The following is a 13562-nucleotide window of genomic DNA, read 5'->3' on the forward strand; positions in this document are numbered from 1 at the left end:
CACTGTGATTATAAAAGTACTTCAGTTAGGAAATCAATCTAGAATCATTCTTAAATGGCAGTGCATTTGAAAAATGGCATTAACTTGTAATGTTTGCATTTCCAAAGAAAAATATAGAAAGAACTTAAAAAAGCACGGTAACTGGCTTTCAAAAAAAGTATTGATTCAAAAATTTACTGCACAAAAATATGTACTTCTTAAGTGTTTCTAATAAATTAACTCCGTAGCATTTTATGTATATTTGTGTGTGTGTGTGTGTGTGTGTGTATATATATATATATATATAATCCCTGATAATCTATAAAAGAGGGTCTATAATAGTAAAATAAATGAACTTCAAAAGTACCCCCTTCATAAAATGTATTTAACATTAATTTTTCTCAAATTTTAAGGAATGTAACAATATGTACAACTCTTATGTATTAGTATAATACCAAAATAGTACAAGTCATATTAACAGGCTGTCATAACTGTAAAATGTCTGAGTCAAGTTAAAACTGGAGGACAGCTTAGGTTCGAATGAATACAATTATCCATGGAAGATTCATTTTCCAAGTGGAAATGACAATCATCTTATCTACAGTAGATTTCACAAGAGGTAGAATTCAAGTTACCAAAAAACGGTACATGCTCAGCCATCTTTAATCAACAAATTCACAGGGAAAAATTGTGTTGGTTTCTTAGGAGACAGTCAGTTTGTGACTTTTTTAATATGAATCTGAAATACAAGATAGTGAACAGCATGAAATGGCAATTTTCAATTCCAAAAAGGTCTTAATTATGAAATCCAAATGCTGTAAAAAATGTAGAATCTAAGCAGTTTCACTGATTTAATATATGGTCTTACCTCATTAAGAATGGCCCAAACAGCAGAATTCTGAATAACTGAAAGTCGGAATGCTGAGATGGGGTTTAGGTTGGGATCCACCATTCCTTCTGCAACACCATTCTCAAACTTCCCTTCAAAGTAAAAATCAACATTCATTGGGTAGACTGAAACAAGCACACATAAATTATCACTGACTTAAAGCAGGGAAGGAAAACACCAAAATATTTCTAGTGGATGTTTTTACACAAAGAGCATGGGTGAATTTTTTTCCTTCTTTTTACCTTTATTCAACTTTTAAATGTTTCATGAAGTAATATATGCTTAAAAACATTAGAAGCAACCTATTTAAAAAAAAAAGCAACCTATTTAAAGAGGCAGAGCTATATATTTTCTTATTGCAAATTAAAAAAAAACAAATGTATTTGTTCTTACTTCGACTAACACACAAGTTTTTAGCAAAATGTGACTTACACAAACCTTACAAAATATACTCTGTACCATCTTTCAGTCTGACCACTTTGAGGATTAAGTCAGTAGTAACAAATTTCAGTGCTTAGATTCACAACGGTTGGCCTTGAGCAGTTTCCAAGGTCACATCTAGATGGAACTAAAAGGTGATACCTCCTCAAGGGAGTTCCAACATAAAACTCCATTATAAATGATAAGCTCAAAAAGCTCTCCTGTAAGGATAAGGACCAAGAAGTTCTATAGAAGATAACATGCTCAGTACTCAATTTTTCTTGCTGTGAGCAAACAGCAAGAAAACAAAACAAAAATGCTACTGAAAAAGTGACAGGAAAATGGTTTGTTCTGAGCCACACTGCTCTAAGCCAGGGATCGGCAAACTTCCTAAAAAGGGCAGATAGTAAATATTTGGGGATTTGTGGGTCAAGAGGGCATCTGAGAATATCATCCAGGTACTTGTATAGAAAAAGAGAAAACTAATTTTCACAAAATTTTTATTGATGAAATTCAAAATGTAGTAACAAAGGTTTTTTTTTCTGCTAATACTAAGGAGCATGTAATTCCTTATGGGGGGATAATACTTAAATTAACTGGTTCAAAGTTAGTGTTCCTTATCATCGAAATCGATTGCAAATGTTCATCTGTTAATGTGGATCTATAATGACATTTGATATATTTTATCTTGAATGCTTCCTTTCACACAGCCTAGATACTGCAAATATTGTTATTAATCCACAAGCACATGACTTTAATGGAGCATGTCCATGACTTGGAAGGTATCTGTGTAAAATTCTATTAGATTCTTCTCTTTGATATCTGCCTCATCATTACATTGCGGATGAATCACTTTCAATCAAAGGTTGGGGGAAGCTCCTCAATTAGCTTGATATTATTACTTGCAGTTCAAATAACGTTAATAGTCATCAAAGTGACCTGAATGCAATATAAGTTTTGCACATAAGCACTGCTTTGTCTTGTACTTTTAGGTTGAATTAAGAAACATTATCAAGTCTGAAGCAAAAAACTAATTCCCAAAGAGATAATAGTGGTTGAGGGCAGTTTTCACTTGGAAAATTTTCAATCTTATTTCAGAGCTAAAACAAAACAAAACCAAACAAAAAACAAACCACAATAAAATTTTATCACTGCTAAGCCCCAGAACTGCTGTGTGGCAGGGCAAGTCAGGTTATTCAGTTCTTATTTCTGACAAAAATTCACAGAACTGATGTTGATGAAGTCGATGAGAGTAAAGTTCACTGGCAACACTACTGGTTCAATAAATTAATGGTATACGACAGACTCAAATACTCTCTGTAAAGCACCTGCTGATGAATAATAACATAACCATAGGCTTTAAACACCTTACGTTGTTGCAAGCTTTGTAAATCTGTCCATCTAAGCCTTCTTCTCCTCCACACATATATTCACCACCATTCATTGTAAAACATCCTAGCAGATTCCACTTCAGTTTGTATGAACTTTGTGTTTTCTCAACTGGCTTGAAAACATTCTTGCCTGTACTTGTTCTCTACAGACTATTCACAGAGACCAATTCTTCAGTTACTTCAAACCTGGCATTGACTCCAAATAACAACTAGGCAGTATCAGTAATATCTGTCAACTCACCAAGAGCCAAAGAAAACTGCTCAAATAATTTGCATTGCTTTTTGACTACTGATATGGTTCCCAAAGTCCCCAACTCCTCAAGCAATAGTTATTGCTGAAAGCCTAATGGTCCGAAATGAGTTTATTTTCTGGGCACACGTATCTGCTGTAGTTAAACATGATTTAATTAACTCATCATTGGTAAATGGTTTTCTTGCTTGGCTAACGCATGAGCCAGTGTGAAACTCACTTTGGTTACAGTGTCATTTGAATCTTTTATTTTTGTGAAGAAATTCTCAGTGATGAGATATCATATTTTAAATCTTCTAATTTTTCTGACCATTGCTTTCCTGTGAGTTGGGGATATTGTTGTGAGTGCTTAGTAGTGGTAATGTACTCTTTAGCACAGCTCTTGTGTCACTACATAATAACCACATAACCTGCCATCTAGTTTTGTAACACAACCCACATTCCACTGTGTTAAACAGCACAGCATCCAAAGTCCACTTTTCCTGTTCTGACATGAAGGATAATCACTGGTGATTTTTTTAAAATGTCACAGTAGAGTTATGTGTGTGGCACTTTAAACACTGTCAAATTATCACGCATCAAAGCTATTTGTAGTGCACTGAGCAGCAATCCAAAGCACTGAGGGCACCACCGCCATCTCTTTTGCAACTGCTCACTTATCTCTGCTGTTGTAGCATAAAAGTACACAGACAACACATAAACAAATGAGCACAGCTGTGTTCAAAGAAATTCTATTCATGGACACTGAAATCTGAATATTTTCTAGTCTTTACATGTCACAATATATTACTATTCTTTTTATTTTTTCAACCATTCAAAAATGAAAATAAACAATGAAAAAAAATTCTACATTCTTCACTCACGGGCTATTAGAAAACAAGCAGTGGGCCACATTTGGCCCATGGGCTGTCGTTAGCTAACTGTTAAATTATGTGTCAATTCTAGAGTCTTAAAATATATTGACTAGGCTCATAGTAAGATAAGATACATTCAAATTGAAAAACCATACTGGAGAAAGTTCATTTTCATTTGTACAGGAAATATTCAACTTATGAACTGCCAAAGTAATGTTTTTATTAAAAAAATTAATACTTATTTCATAAAAGTATGTCCTTATTTGGCACTGGACTGGGGTAGGGAATGTATGCTACAAAAAAAGTATTATTTATATTGAGTTAGGAAGGGAATTCAGGGCTGAAAAATGCTGTGGAACTTGAAACATTTTAACTTATAATGTACCTGAATCTGTCACCTGATGAGCTCATTTAATTAGAAAAATAATTAGCAAATTATATAACTGGCCTCATTAAAACACTCTCACCCAGCAATTTTATGCTGCGGATATACTCTCACATGTGTAAAAAGCGTATATAGACTGCAGCAAAAATTGTGAACAATCTAAGTGCCCATGATTAGGAGGCTGGCTAATTTAATTACAATATGCTAATACAAGGGCATATTAGGCAGCCCATCAAAAGACTGAAGAAAGAATAGAAAGAACGAAGTAAAGTTGTAGATACTGCAGTTGTGACTTACTTCCATTCCTAAGAATACACTGTAGAGAAACTCTCATACATGTGCCTAAGTGTTCAGGCCAGCAAAAAGATGGAAACACACTTTGTGACCAAACAGGACAGTAATATATTCATCCATGGAGATCTATACAGCAATGAAAATGAATGAGCCATAGATACACACATCCACATGGCTGAATATCACAATGGTGAGAGAAAAAAGCAAACTAGACTACAGAATGTCATCATTCATAACAAATTTCAAAACAAGCAGGGATATATCACACATATGTAGTAAAAGCATATATGGAAATGGTAACCACAAAATTTAGGATAGTAGCTACCCCTGGGTGGGTGGGAAAGAAGATAATTAGGGAAGAGCAACTGAACTGGCAAGTCTTGAGCTGTGTACACTGATATTCATTACATTATTAGTTGCATCTTTTTGTGCATCTGAAATATTTACAATTTTTAAAAAATGTTCCTCTTCCATATGCATATATGTATCTTGTCCAGTGAAAAAACAAGATGTAGAACAAGGTTGTAGAGTATGTTACCATTTATGTGTGATTGTGTGTTTTCGAAGAATACACTCAAATATTTTTATTTATGAATAGATACTTCTGGAAGAATACAAACCATTATAGCAATTGCCTCTGGGAAGCACCGGGTAGAGGGGGAAAGAAGAGGGAAGGAGACAAGTTTACCCTCTTAAATTTGTATTTGGTACCATGTACATGTATTAACTTTCCAAACAACAAATTTCACTTTTGTCCTTAACCCAATGGTCTGGTAGGTAAGCATTATAAGATAAAAAAGAAGGGGAAAATGAAGGAGGAAATGACTGAAGAGTGACTGGAATCCCCAAACCCTGGCATTAGGAGGGACTTCCAAGGTCATGCCCTCTGTGGACGCCCTTCTGCTACCCAGACGGTGCTCCATTCCTTCTTCCAGTGTTTCTCTGTGAAAGGCTCTTCTTCTGCTATCTCATAATTCTAACCTACCAATAAATCTGGTATTTCTTTCACAGGACTGTCCTTAGTTACCATGCCACACCCATCCAGCCAACCCCACCTTCACGCATCAGGTCTCTACGAGTTGCCAGCTGGTTGTCTACTGTTTCCCACAATGCCTCTGGGCGTAAGTTGCTGCACAGTCTGATCCTATTGAATCCAGGCCCCTTTGTAGCGCCCGTCTTTGTGGCTTGTCCCACCCAGAGGGCTCTTATTAGCTACCTCTTTCTCTGGTTCTCTCTGTCAAACTTCTCGATGGGCTACAGTTTAGCTTGAATGTAGCAACCAGTCTCCTCCTAACTGTTTACCACCAAAATCTCCATCATATTCCACAGTGCCCTTGGGCTTGAACTTCCCCAAGTTCTGTTTCAAGTAAGGCAGTCCCCTTAGGGTGCGCTACAGAGCTCTCTGATGGCCTGCCTCTCCCCTGGAGAAAATCTCTGCACCACTGCTCAGGACCCCTGGCAGGGACAGCAGCCCACCTCCCTGCTAAGGTGACACCCCTGCTTTACAAGCAGAGCACTGGGTTGTAGCAGTAGCCCTTCGTGTCCTGGCTGACCTCTCCCAGTGTGCGGGGACCAGTGGGCTGGGGGAGGTGATCGGGGCCAAGGACTCTCACCCTGCCGTGCCTGCAGCAAAGGTTTGCCCGATGAATGGAAGTTAGGTCAAGGAAAGGAGCCTCAGATTTCTAAGCTGCTCATGTCTGGAACAGAGCTTCTACAACAGGGAGCTGGGGAGGTGACAGATGCTAGTGGCCTGCCCTTCCTGGTGAGATACCGCAGCCCTGGAGTGGGGGCTGGTGGGAGAGGGAGTCTGTTTTTGGCTGGACGTGCAGAGTAGAGCTTCCGAGTCACTGAGCTTGGCCAGCGTGGGTAATGAGCGTGTCAGGGCTCCAATGCCACAGACTCTTAATGCTGTTACTGAGATTCAGACATTACGAGTTAATGTTTCTCTATTTGCTGTACTTTTCTAAAAAACTACCTTTCACCAGTTATGGTTGTCTCACTAGAAAAAGGTCTGCAGAGCCCCTCACACGCCATTCAGCTAAAGCATACTTCTTAAGGGAGCAGAATTTTTTATATGAACTTGAAAAAAGTCAGCTGCTTTCGTTTTCGATGCACACTTTTGTTATACAAGGTCCTAGGTCTGACCACCCATTAGTTCTCTTCCAGTTCTAAATATGTATGAGTTGATGTTTTAGATGGTCATTATCTTCAAATTACTGCAATCATATAAATGTCTCTATTTCCTATGCTACTTTCATAACCTAGAACACAACATTCTCAGAAATTTAATAACTCATAGGTAATAGGGTTAATAAATGTCTCGTATACGCAGCTAATCTTATGAACATTTCTAGGGTAGGCTAAAATATAACCCAAATATGAAAATAATTAAACTCATCTATCCACTAAGCTATATAGAAATTAGTCAGGGTGATTGTACAAGCCTTGTAGCAAACACTGAATGACATTCACCAAACGTAAAACTGCTTGAGAGGGTTATAAGAATGCCTCTGTCCTGTATACCTACAATATTAATTGCCCAATAATCTCTTCTGCCTACCACTAGGAGAAGCATTAATTTAAGTAAAAGAAAATATATAATCATCCACTGAGTTGATGTCCATCAAAGGACAGGTCCTACGTTAATCACAGGAGATGCTTGAGCAACAAAGCCCCCTCCCCCTTCCACGGTGAGCGCACAGAACTGAGCTACGAAACGTGATTATACAGAACAGGTGCAGCATGCGCTGTGGTAAGAAGAGCCAAGGAGAAGGCAGCTAAACTTGTTAATAAAGAATCAGAAAGCATTCATCAGGAGGAGAAACACCAATGCATCGTTTCAGGCAGGGAAAGTGGACAGAGACACGGCTGGGAGCACAGGGCATTAGAGGAACACGTCTTAGGACTGGAGAGATGAAGCGTTAAGAGGAAAGTAACAAGATACGAAAATGGGTGGGAGCGAAGGAATCTGATCACGGAAGGTCATTAAGGTTTTCAGCCAGGTTAATACAGCATTTAGGTTTTGGCAAGGGAGCTACGGCGGCTCGGTGGACTGGCTTGGAAACAGAGGCCGAGTATCGCTGCAGTAGGGTGAATGCACATTCAGACACAAATAGACATTTTATGCTAATGGACAGGGAAGGTGGGTGCGGGGTTTCAGAGTGTCTCCCAAGGTTAGACTCAGGCAGCTAGATGAATCGTGACAGCACAAACCATGGTGACCAATGACGAAATGGCCATATTACAGACGCTCCGGGTAGATGGCTACGTGGCCTCCACGTAGTTTGTCAGCTGGCATCTCAGTACAGATCTAAAGCTCAGGAGGGAGGCGGGGCTAAAGGCTCAGACTCTGGCATACGGATACTGCTGGGATCATGAGAGTAGCCAGCTAAGATCATCCAGGACGAGACTGCAGAAGGCAGCTGAAGGCGGATTAGCTACCAGTGACAACAGTGAAGCACCAGATGAAGAGAGAAAGAGGAACCATGAAATGAACCTTTGATCTGAAACCCTAGTTGGGTCAAGGTAATAATAAAAGTATGTACTAGAACACAGAGAACAAATAAAAGAGTACACTGGTATTTATAATCCTGAAGCTGCTTGATATCTGAAAAGAACTTAAAATTACTTCAGGACTAAGTCCAAAAAAGTAAAGGACATTTTACTAGTTTCAAGTAGGTATTACCTATTCTGAAATAACCATCTTCTAATCGTTTGTCTTTGGTTTCTTTGCTGATTTCCAAACCTTCACTCTAAAATAGAACAAAAACATCTTATAAATAATTACTTCTATTTAAAACAAATCTAGGTTATTAATATATCTTAATAAATATAAAAGTGGCATCTGTGGCACAGCTATCTCTGAAAAGAGAAAATGCCATGTCAGTCTTGAACCTTAAAAGGTTTATCAATCAGTATAAGTGCTCCATCTCAATCTGTATATAATATACTGTTGGCTAGAAATTTTTAATTTTAATTAATTTCCAGTTTAAATCAATTTAATAGAATGCTGTTTTCTATTAAAAATATACAGAAGTAAAGAACTGTGTGTTAACTTGAAAGAAATTAAGCATTCCTTAGAGACCAATAAATTAACTTTCTACATTATTCAACAGGCATTAAAACTGCATGGTATTTTGGGACTCAAAATACAAACAGCAAGTAAACATTAAAGTAAAATAATGATTCATTTATTTTCCCAGTACAAATGTCCAAGTTACTTTCCAACAGGAAACAAAATAAAAGCTCTTTCTATGAAGGCAAACGGGACAATAAACCAGGTGTTCCATATTGCCAAAAGAAGTTGGTATTACTCACCACTAAGGTCCTGCCATCATGAGAATTTCTTTCTTAAACAGGAAGAGCCTCAAATCAGGTCTATTAATATTAGTTCTCAAGGAAAATTTCGGGGAAAAAAGTAGTCATACCTTCAAAGGCAAAACGTCTACAGTTGTGTTGAGCAGAATATCCCCTGGATGTTCCTGGTTGCCACTATGGAACAAATAACTGAAAAGACAAACATAAAAATAAAAATATAGTCAGACTATCCTCGACAAAGGTTCAGAAGGGGGCCTTACATCAGAATAAGGTCGACGACGCTAAAGTCTGTAGTGACTGCACATCATATGTTCTGAATAGTTGCAGGGAAATTAAAACCTAAGGCGGATGCAACAACTCCTCTATCAGAGGGGCATGTTTGCTGCATAACAATAATGTACTTGACAAAAAAAAAAAAAGATGACAGTGTTTTGTTGCTGTTGATACAGCCATTAAAATGCTTGTGAATCACTTATGACAGAGTATATTGGATAATATATGATATAAAATTACATGTAGACCATGATCTCAAAGTAGAAAGTGCACACAGTTACCAAGAAAAAAAAAAGTGTCAATATGGTCATAATGGTATCCTTGGGGTTATGATTTTTTCCCTCATTCTTCACACCTTAAAATTCTTGTATAAAGAATACATACATATGTTACACAGAGAATTTTTCCTAACACTTCACTTCTGTATTAATAAATACAACTTCTGCTTTTTCCCCTCTCAGCAAATAAGTTATGGTGAAAATCAAATGATCCCTTTTCTCTGTCCTAGGAAGGGTGGGTCTGTGCATGCACTCCAAGAAAATTCATATATACTGTCGTTTTAGAAGAATTGTGTTTCGCTAGAAAAGTGCCCTCAGTAGGGGCATTATAAACATCATTTTACAGAGGTTTATTGTAAATATATTTGTTGTTACTAAGTTTGATCTCGAATATATGGGCTCTTTAGCAGATTCTTTGATGGAATTATTTTTATTTCCTAAAAATAAACCCATAAATGTGGTCTGAGGCTATTCTTGTTGAGGCGAAAGAAGAGTGCTATTTCTAATTCTGTGAGGACTCAAGCGTGGTGAACAATACCTCACAGAGCAGAGTTCCACCACACAGTATGAAGATGAACATTAAATAACAACAAAGCTGATATTATACTCATATAAGTGCAAAATGTTACTCAAAAGTATGCTACCATGTCTTGCCAGTGATCTTCCCATTGCTTGTAACATGTTTACACTTAAATTCCTCTTCAGAATCAGTTTAGAGTAACAGAAGAAAATGAATAGCATTACATGTAGCTATGCATTGTTTCTGACCACCCTAAACAGAATTATTCCAAATTATTTTTGGCAGATTCTAAAAACCAAATGGCCTTCAAAGGAGAACACATCACATCACATTCTGGGGATTACATGGAAGTATGCCACAGACAGTCTGGGGAACATACCCCAAACTGAGGAAAGATTGAAGGAATTGTGACTGTTAAGTAAAACATGGGGAGAAAAAGTCCCAAGTTTTGTAAAGTGAACAGAAATGCTGAAACACAGAAAAGGGTTTTAAATTCCTCCATGGTGTCCTAAACGCACTTGGACTTGCAGCACTTGCAAAAGCCCTGAGTAGGCAGAGTCATGGTCTGTCAAATTTATCATGTCAACCAAATCGCTGGGCCGTCCACTAGCTCACAGTCAAATCTTAAGGGATATTCTAGGATAAGGACGTGAAAACTAATTTGGGATTCTAAGGGAGAGTTCTACATAAAAGTATTAAAAACCTATACTAAATATACATTCAGAAATACTAGTAGAATTTATCGAACATACTAAATGCTGGTATTATATCTGTAAGCAACATACCCATACTGTTACTGAGTTACACAAAATGTATTTTATAATCCAACATTTACGACTCATTGACTGCTCACATGTGTTATATACACCAAAAATTCCGTCATAAATCACATTATGAATAAGAGGTCTGAGTTGTAAGACCAAATTATATTTCAATAATGACCTACCTTTCCACATTGACTGGCTTGTCAAATTTAAACAGGATGTAGTCTCCAGCTACTGGAGTTATAGCCCAGAAGAAATCCTCCCCCATATAAGTTTTCTCCAGTGTATGTCCTTGGTAGACCTTCAGAGAAGTAGATACCTCTGCAGGGGGGTTTACATGGATTTTAAGAAGTAATGGTTTCATGTAATCTTTATCCTAGGAGGAAAGACATATTAACAACATACGGCTCATTTATACTTAAGAAGAACAAGGATTATACAGTAGATAACAAATTGTCTGTGCATGAGAAAAATAAAATTAAATCACCAACCGTGAGTTTCTGAATTTTTCCTGTTAGTGAAGAATGCAGACCAACATGTTGGAAAAGGGAAGGTCTGAAGCGAATCCGCAGATTTGCTTTCTGTCGATCACAATGTTTCTAAATATTAAACGGGAATGTTAGTGTTACATTATAAAGTGAAATCCTGTCCTCCTCTGAAAGATGAGAAGCCCTTTAGAAGGGTAAATATTGAAAAGAAAATCCAACTTCATCTTATAATTCCAAGTCGTGTTTTTTTTAGGGTCCTCTTTGAGGCATTAATAGATTTGCTACCTACTTGATAAACAGACACGATGTGGAAATTAAAAATAAGCACTTACAAGGGAAGAGTTAAGGATTTAATTTCAACCACCTTTCAAAATAGGTCAATATAGATTTGACTTTTAATGTTAAAATGCACAAACTCTAGAGGTTTGGTTCAAATACACAAAATACCTTTAATTGGATACTATAATGAAAGAATTTGCAGATAAGAAAAAGCACATTTTGTTGCGTGAAAGCAATTTGAAAATGTGAGCCAGCAAGTGGACTACAAGCAAGGAAACAACATCAAAACAGACAAATCCACCTCAGCACAGTTGGGGGACACCTATGTTTCAGCTCTAAGCACCCCATGGCCCAGATTTTCGATTATAACCTGCTCCCGTGTGATCATGGCGTGTGGGACCTACAGCCCTGGCAGGACTCTCGTGCATTCATTAGTTCAGTGCTTCAGGACAGCCATGGCTACCTTGTCATGCTTTTAGAAACCCTTTCCATTTTCAATGACTTTTATAAGTTTTGGGCCAAGAACATACTGAAAAAGACAAATGGGGGGCTTCCCTGGTGGCGCAGTGGTTGAGAGTCCGCCTGCCGATGCAGGGGACGCAGGTTTGTGCCCCGGTCCGGGGAGATCCCACATGCCGCGGAGCGGCTGGGCCCGTGAGCCATGGCCACGGAGCCTGTGCGTCCGGAGCCTGTGCTCCGCAACGGGAGAGGCCACAATAGTAAGAGGCCCACATACCGCAAAAAAAAAAAAAGACAAATGTATAAGACATTTCCACTTTGAAAGACCTCCAATTATTTCCTGGGTGTTAAAATGCCTAATTTTTCTCAAGAGGTTTACTTCATTAGCATTATTGCTAACAGGAGAGCAGAGATGAAACTATATTTTATTTACACAAATAAAACACTCAAGTGGAAGGAGAGGGAAGGTAAGGGAGGGAGAGGAAGGGCGAGGAGCGAGGAGAGGGCAGGTGGGATGGTGGAGGCGAGGGAGGAGGAGAAGCAGCAGTGCCTGAGACCGAGCCCGCCACTCAACACACAGGCAAGGAAGGACACATTCATTCGGGCCCGAAGAGTCAAAGCGGGTCCATAAACCTTTGGAAGAATGTGTGAATTTTTTTTTTTTTAAAGTAACATTGGTTTATAACATTATCTAAGTTTCAAATACACAACATTATACTTCTACTTCTGTATACACTACAGTGTTCTCACCACCAAGTCAGTTTCCATCCATCACCATACAGTTGACCCCCTTTACCCGTTTCACCCCTCCACTCAGCCCCTGCCCCGTCCCGTCTGGTAACCACTACCCTGTCCTTGTAACTACGTGTTTGTTTTTGCTCGGTACTACTGGTGGGAATGTAAACTGGTACAGCCACTGTGGAAACCAGTATGGAGATTCCTCAAAAAACCAGGAAGTACCATATGACCCAGCAATCCCACTTCTGGGTATGTATCCAAAGAACACGAAAACGCTAATCAGAAAAGACACATGCACCCGTGTTCATCACAACATTATTTACAAGAGCCACGATATGGAAACAACCTAAGTGCCCATCAACGGATGAATGGATAAAGATGTGCTGTGTATACACATACATACACACACACACACACACACACACAGGAATACTACTCAAACATATAAAAGATGAAATCTTTCCATTTGCAACAACATGGATGAACCTTGAGGGTATTATGCTCAGTGAAATAAGTGTGAATGGAAGGGTCTCCTAGACCACTGTCAAAGGGATGTGATCCTGGGGCCAGCAAGTATGTGGTGACAGCTTCTGTGACATCCTAGTGGAAGCAGCTGAAACATTACAGGCCATAGAAAGAAGGGTGAAAGAATGTATCTTCATGGTTTTAATTTTTACTTTCAGAGATTTTCACCTCACAAGCTCACTTAAGAACCTAACCACCATATGAGATAAAACTGCACAGGACCAATTAAAGGCAAGTGTGTTGTACAAATGTAAAGATGACATGAATTGTTCTGTGTCCTACAATAAAAATTCCTGTAAATCACAAAGAAAATACAGGTAAGGGCTTACATCATAAAAATGAGTTGATCTTATCGATTTATACGTTCAGTCATTGTTGGAAAGCTGGTACTCTGCTATTTCGCTACACACCGTGATTTGCTCTAAGAAAGTGGTTATTTTTAAAAGAGAGAGAAAGCAA

General features: G+C 38.3%; 1 protein-coding gene across 2 annotated transcripts in view; it reads right to left on the reverse strand.

Annotated features, from left to right (window-relative positions):
- Nucleotides 1-286: 286 nt before the first annotated feature.
- The window catches only part of MGAT4A (alpha-1,3-mannosyl-glycoprotein 4-beta-N-acetylglucosaminyltransferase A), a 111203-nt gene continuing 97927 nt past the window's right edge, over nucleotides 287-13562 (reverse strand). For both annotated transcript variants that reach the window (XM_082643271.1, XM_082643272.1), the window contains 6 exons: nucleotides 11106-11213; nucleotides 10797-10990; nucleotides 8890-8968; nucleotides 8148-8214; nucleotides 848-960; nucleotides 287-718 (listed from right to left, as the gene is read on the reverse strand). In XM_082643271.1, coding sequence (XP_082499397.1) covers nucleotides 692-718; nucleotides 848-960; nucleotides 8148-8214; nucleotides 8890-8968; nucleotides 10797-10990; nucleotides 11106-11213 — 588 coding nt within the window. In that variant the 3' untranslated portion in view covers nucleotides 287-691. The remainder of the gene's footprint in view (nucleotides 719-847; nucleotides 961-8147; nucleotides 8215-8889; nucleotides 8969-10796; nucleotides 10991-11105; nucleotides 11214-13562) is intronic.

Source organism: Mesoplodon mirus, assembly GCF_964341445.2.
Source record: "Mesoplodon mirus genome assembly, chromosome: 14".
In the NCBI taxonomy this organism is placed as follows: domain Eukaryota; kingdom Metazoa; phylum Chordata; class Mammalia; order Artiodactyla; family Ziphiidae; genus Mesoplodon; species Mesoplodon mirus.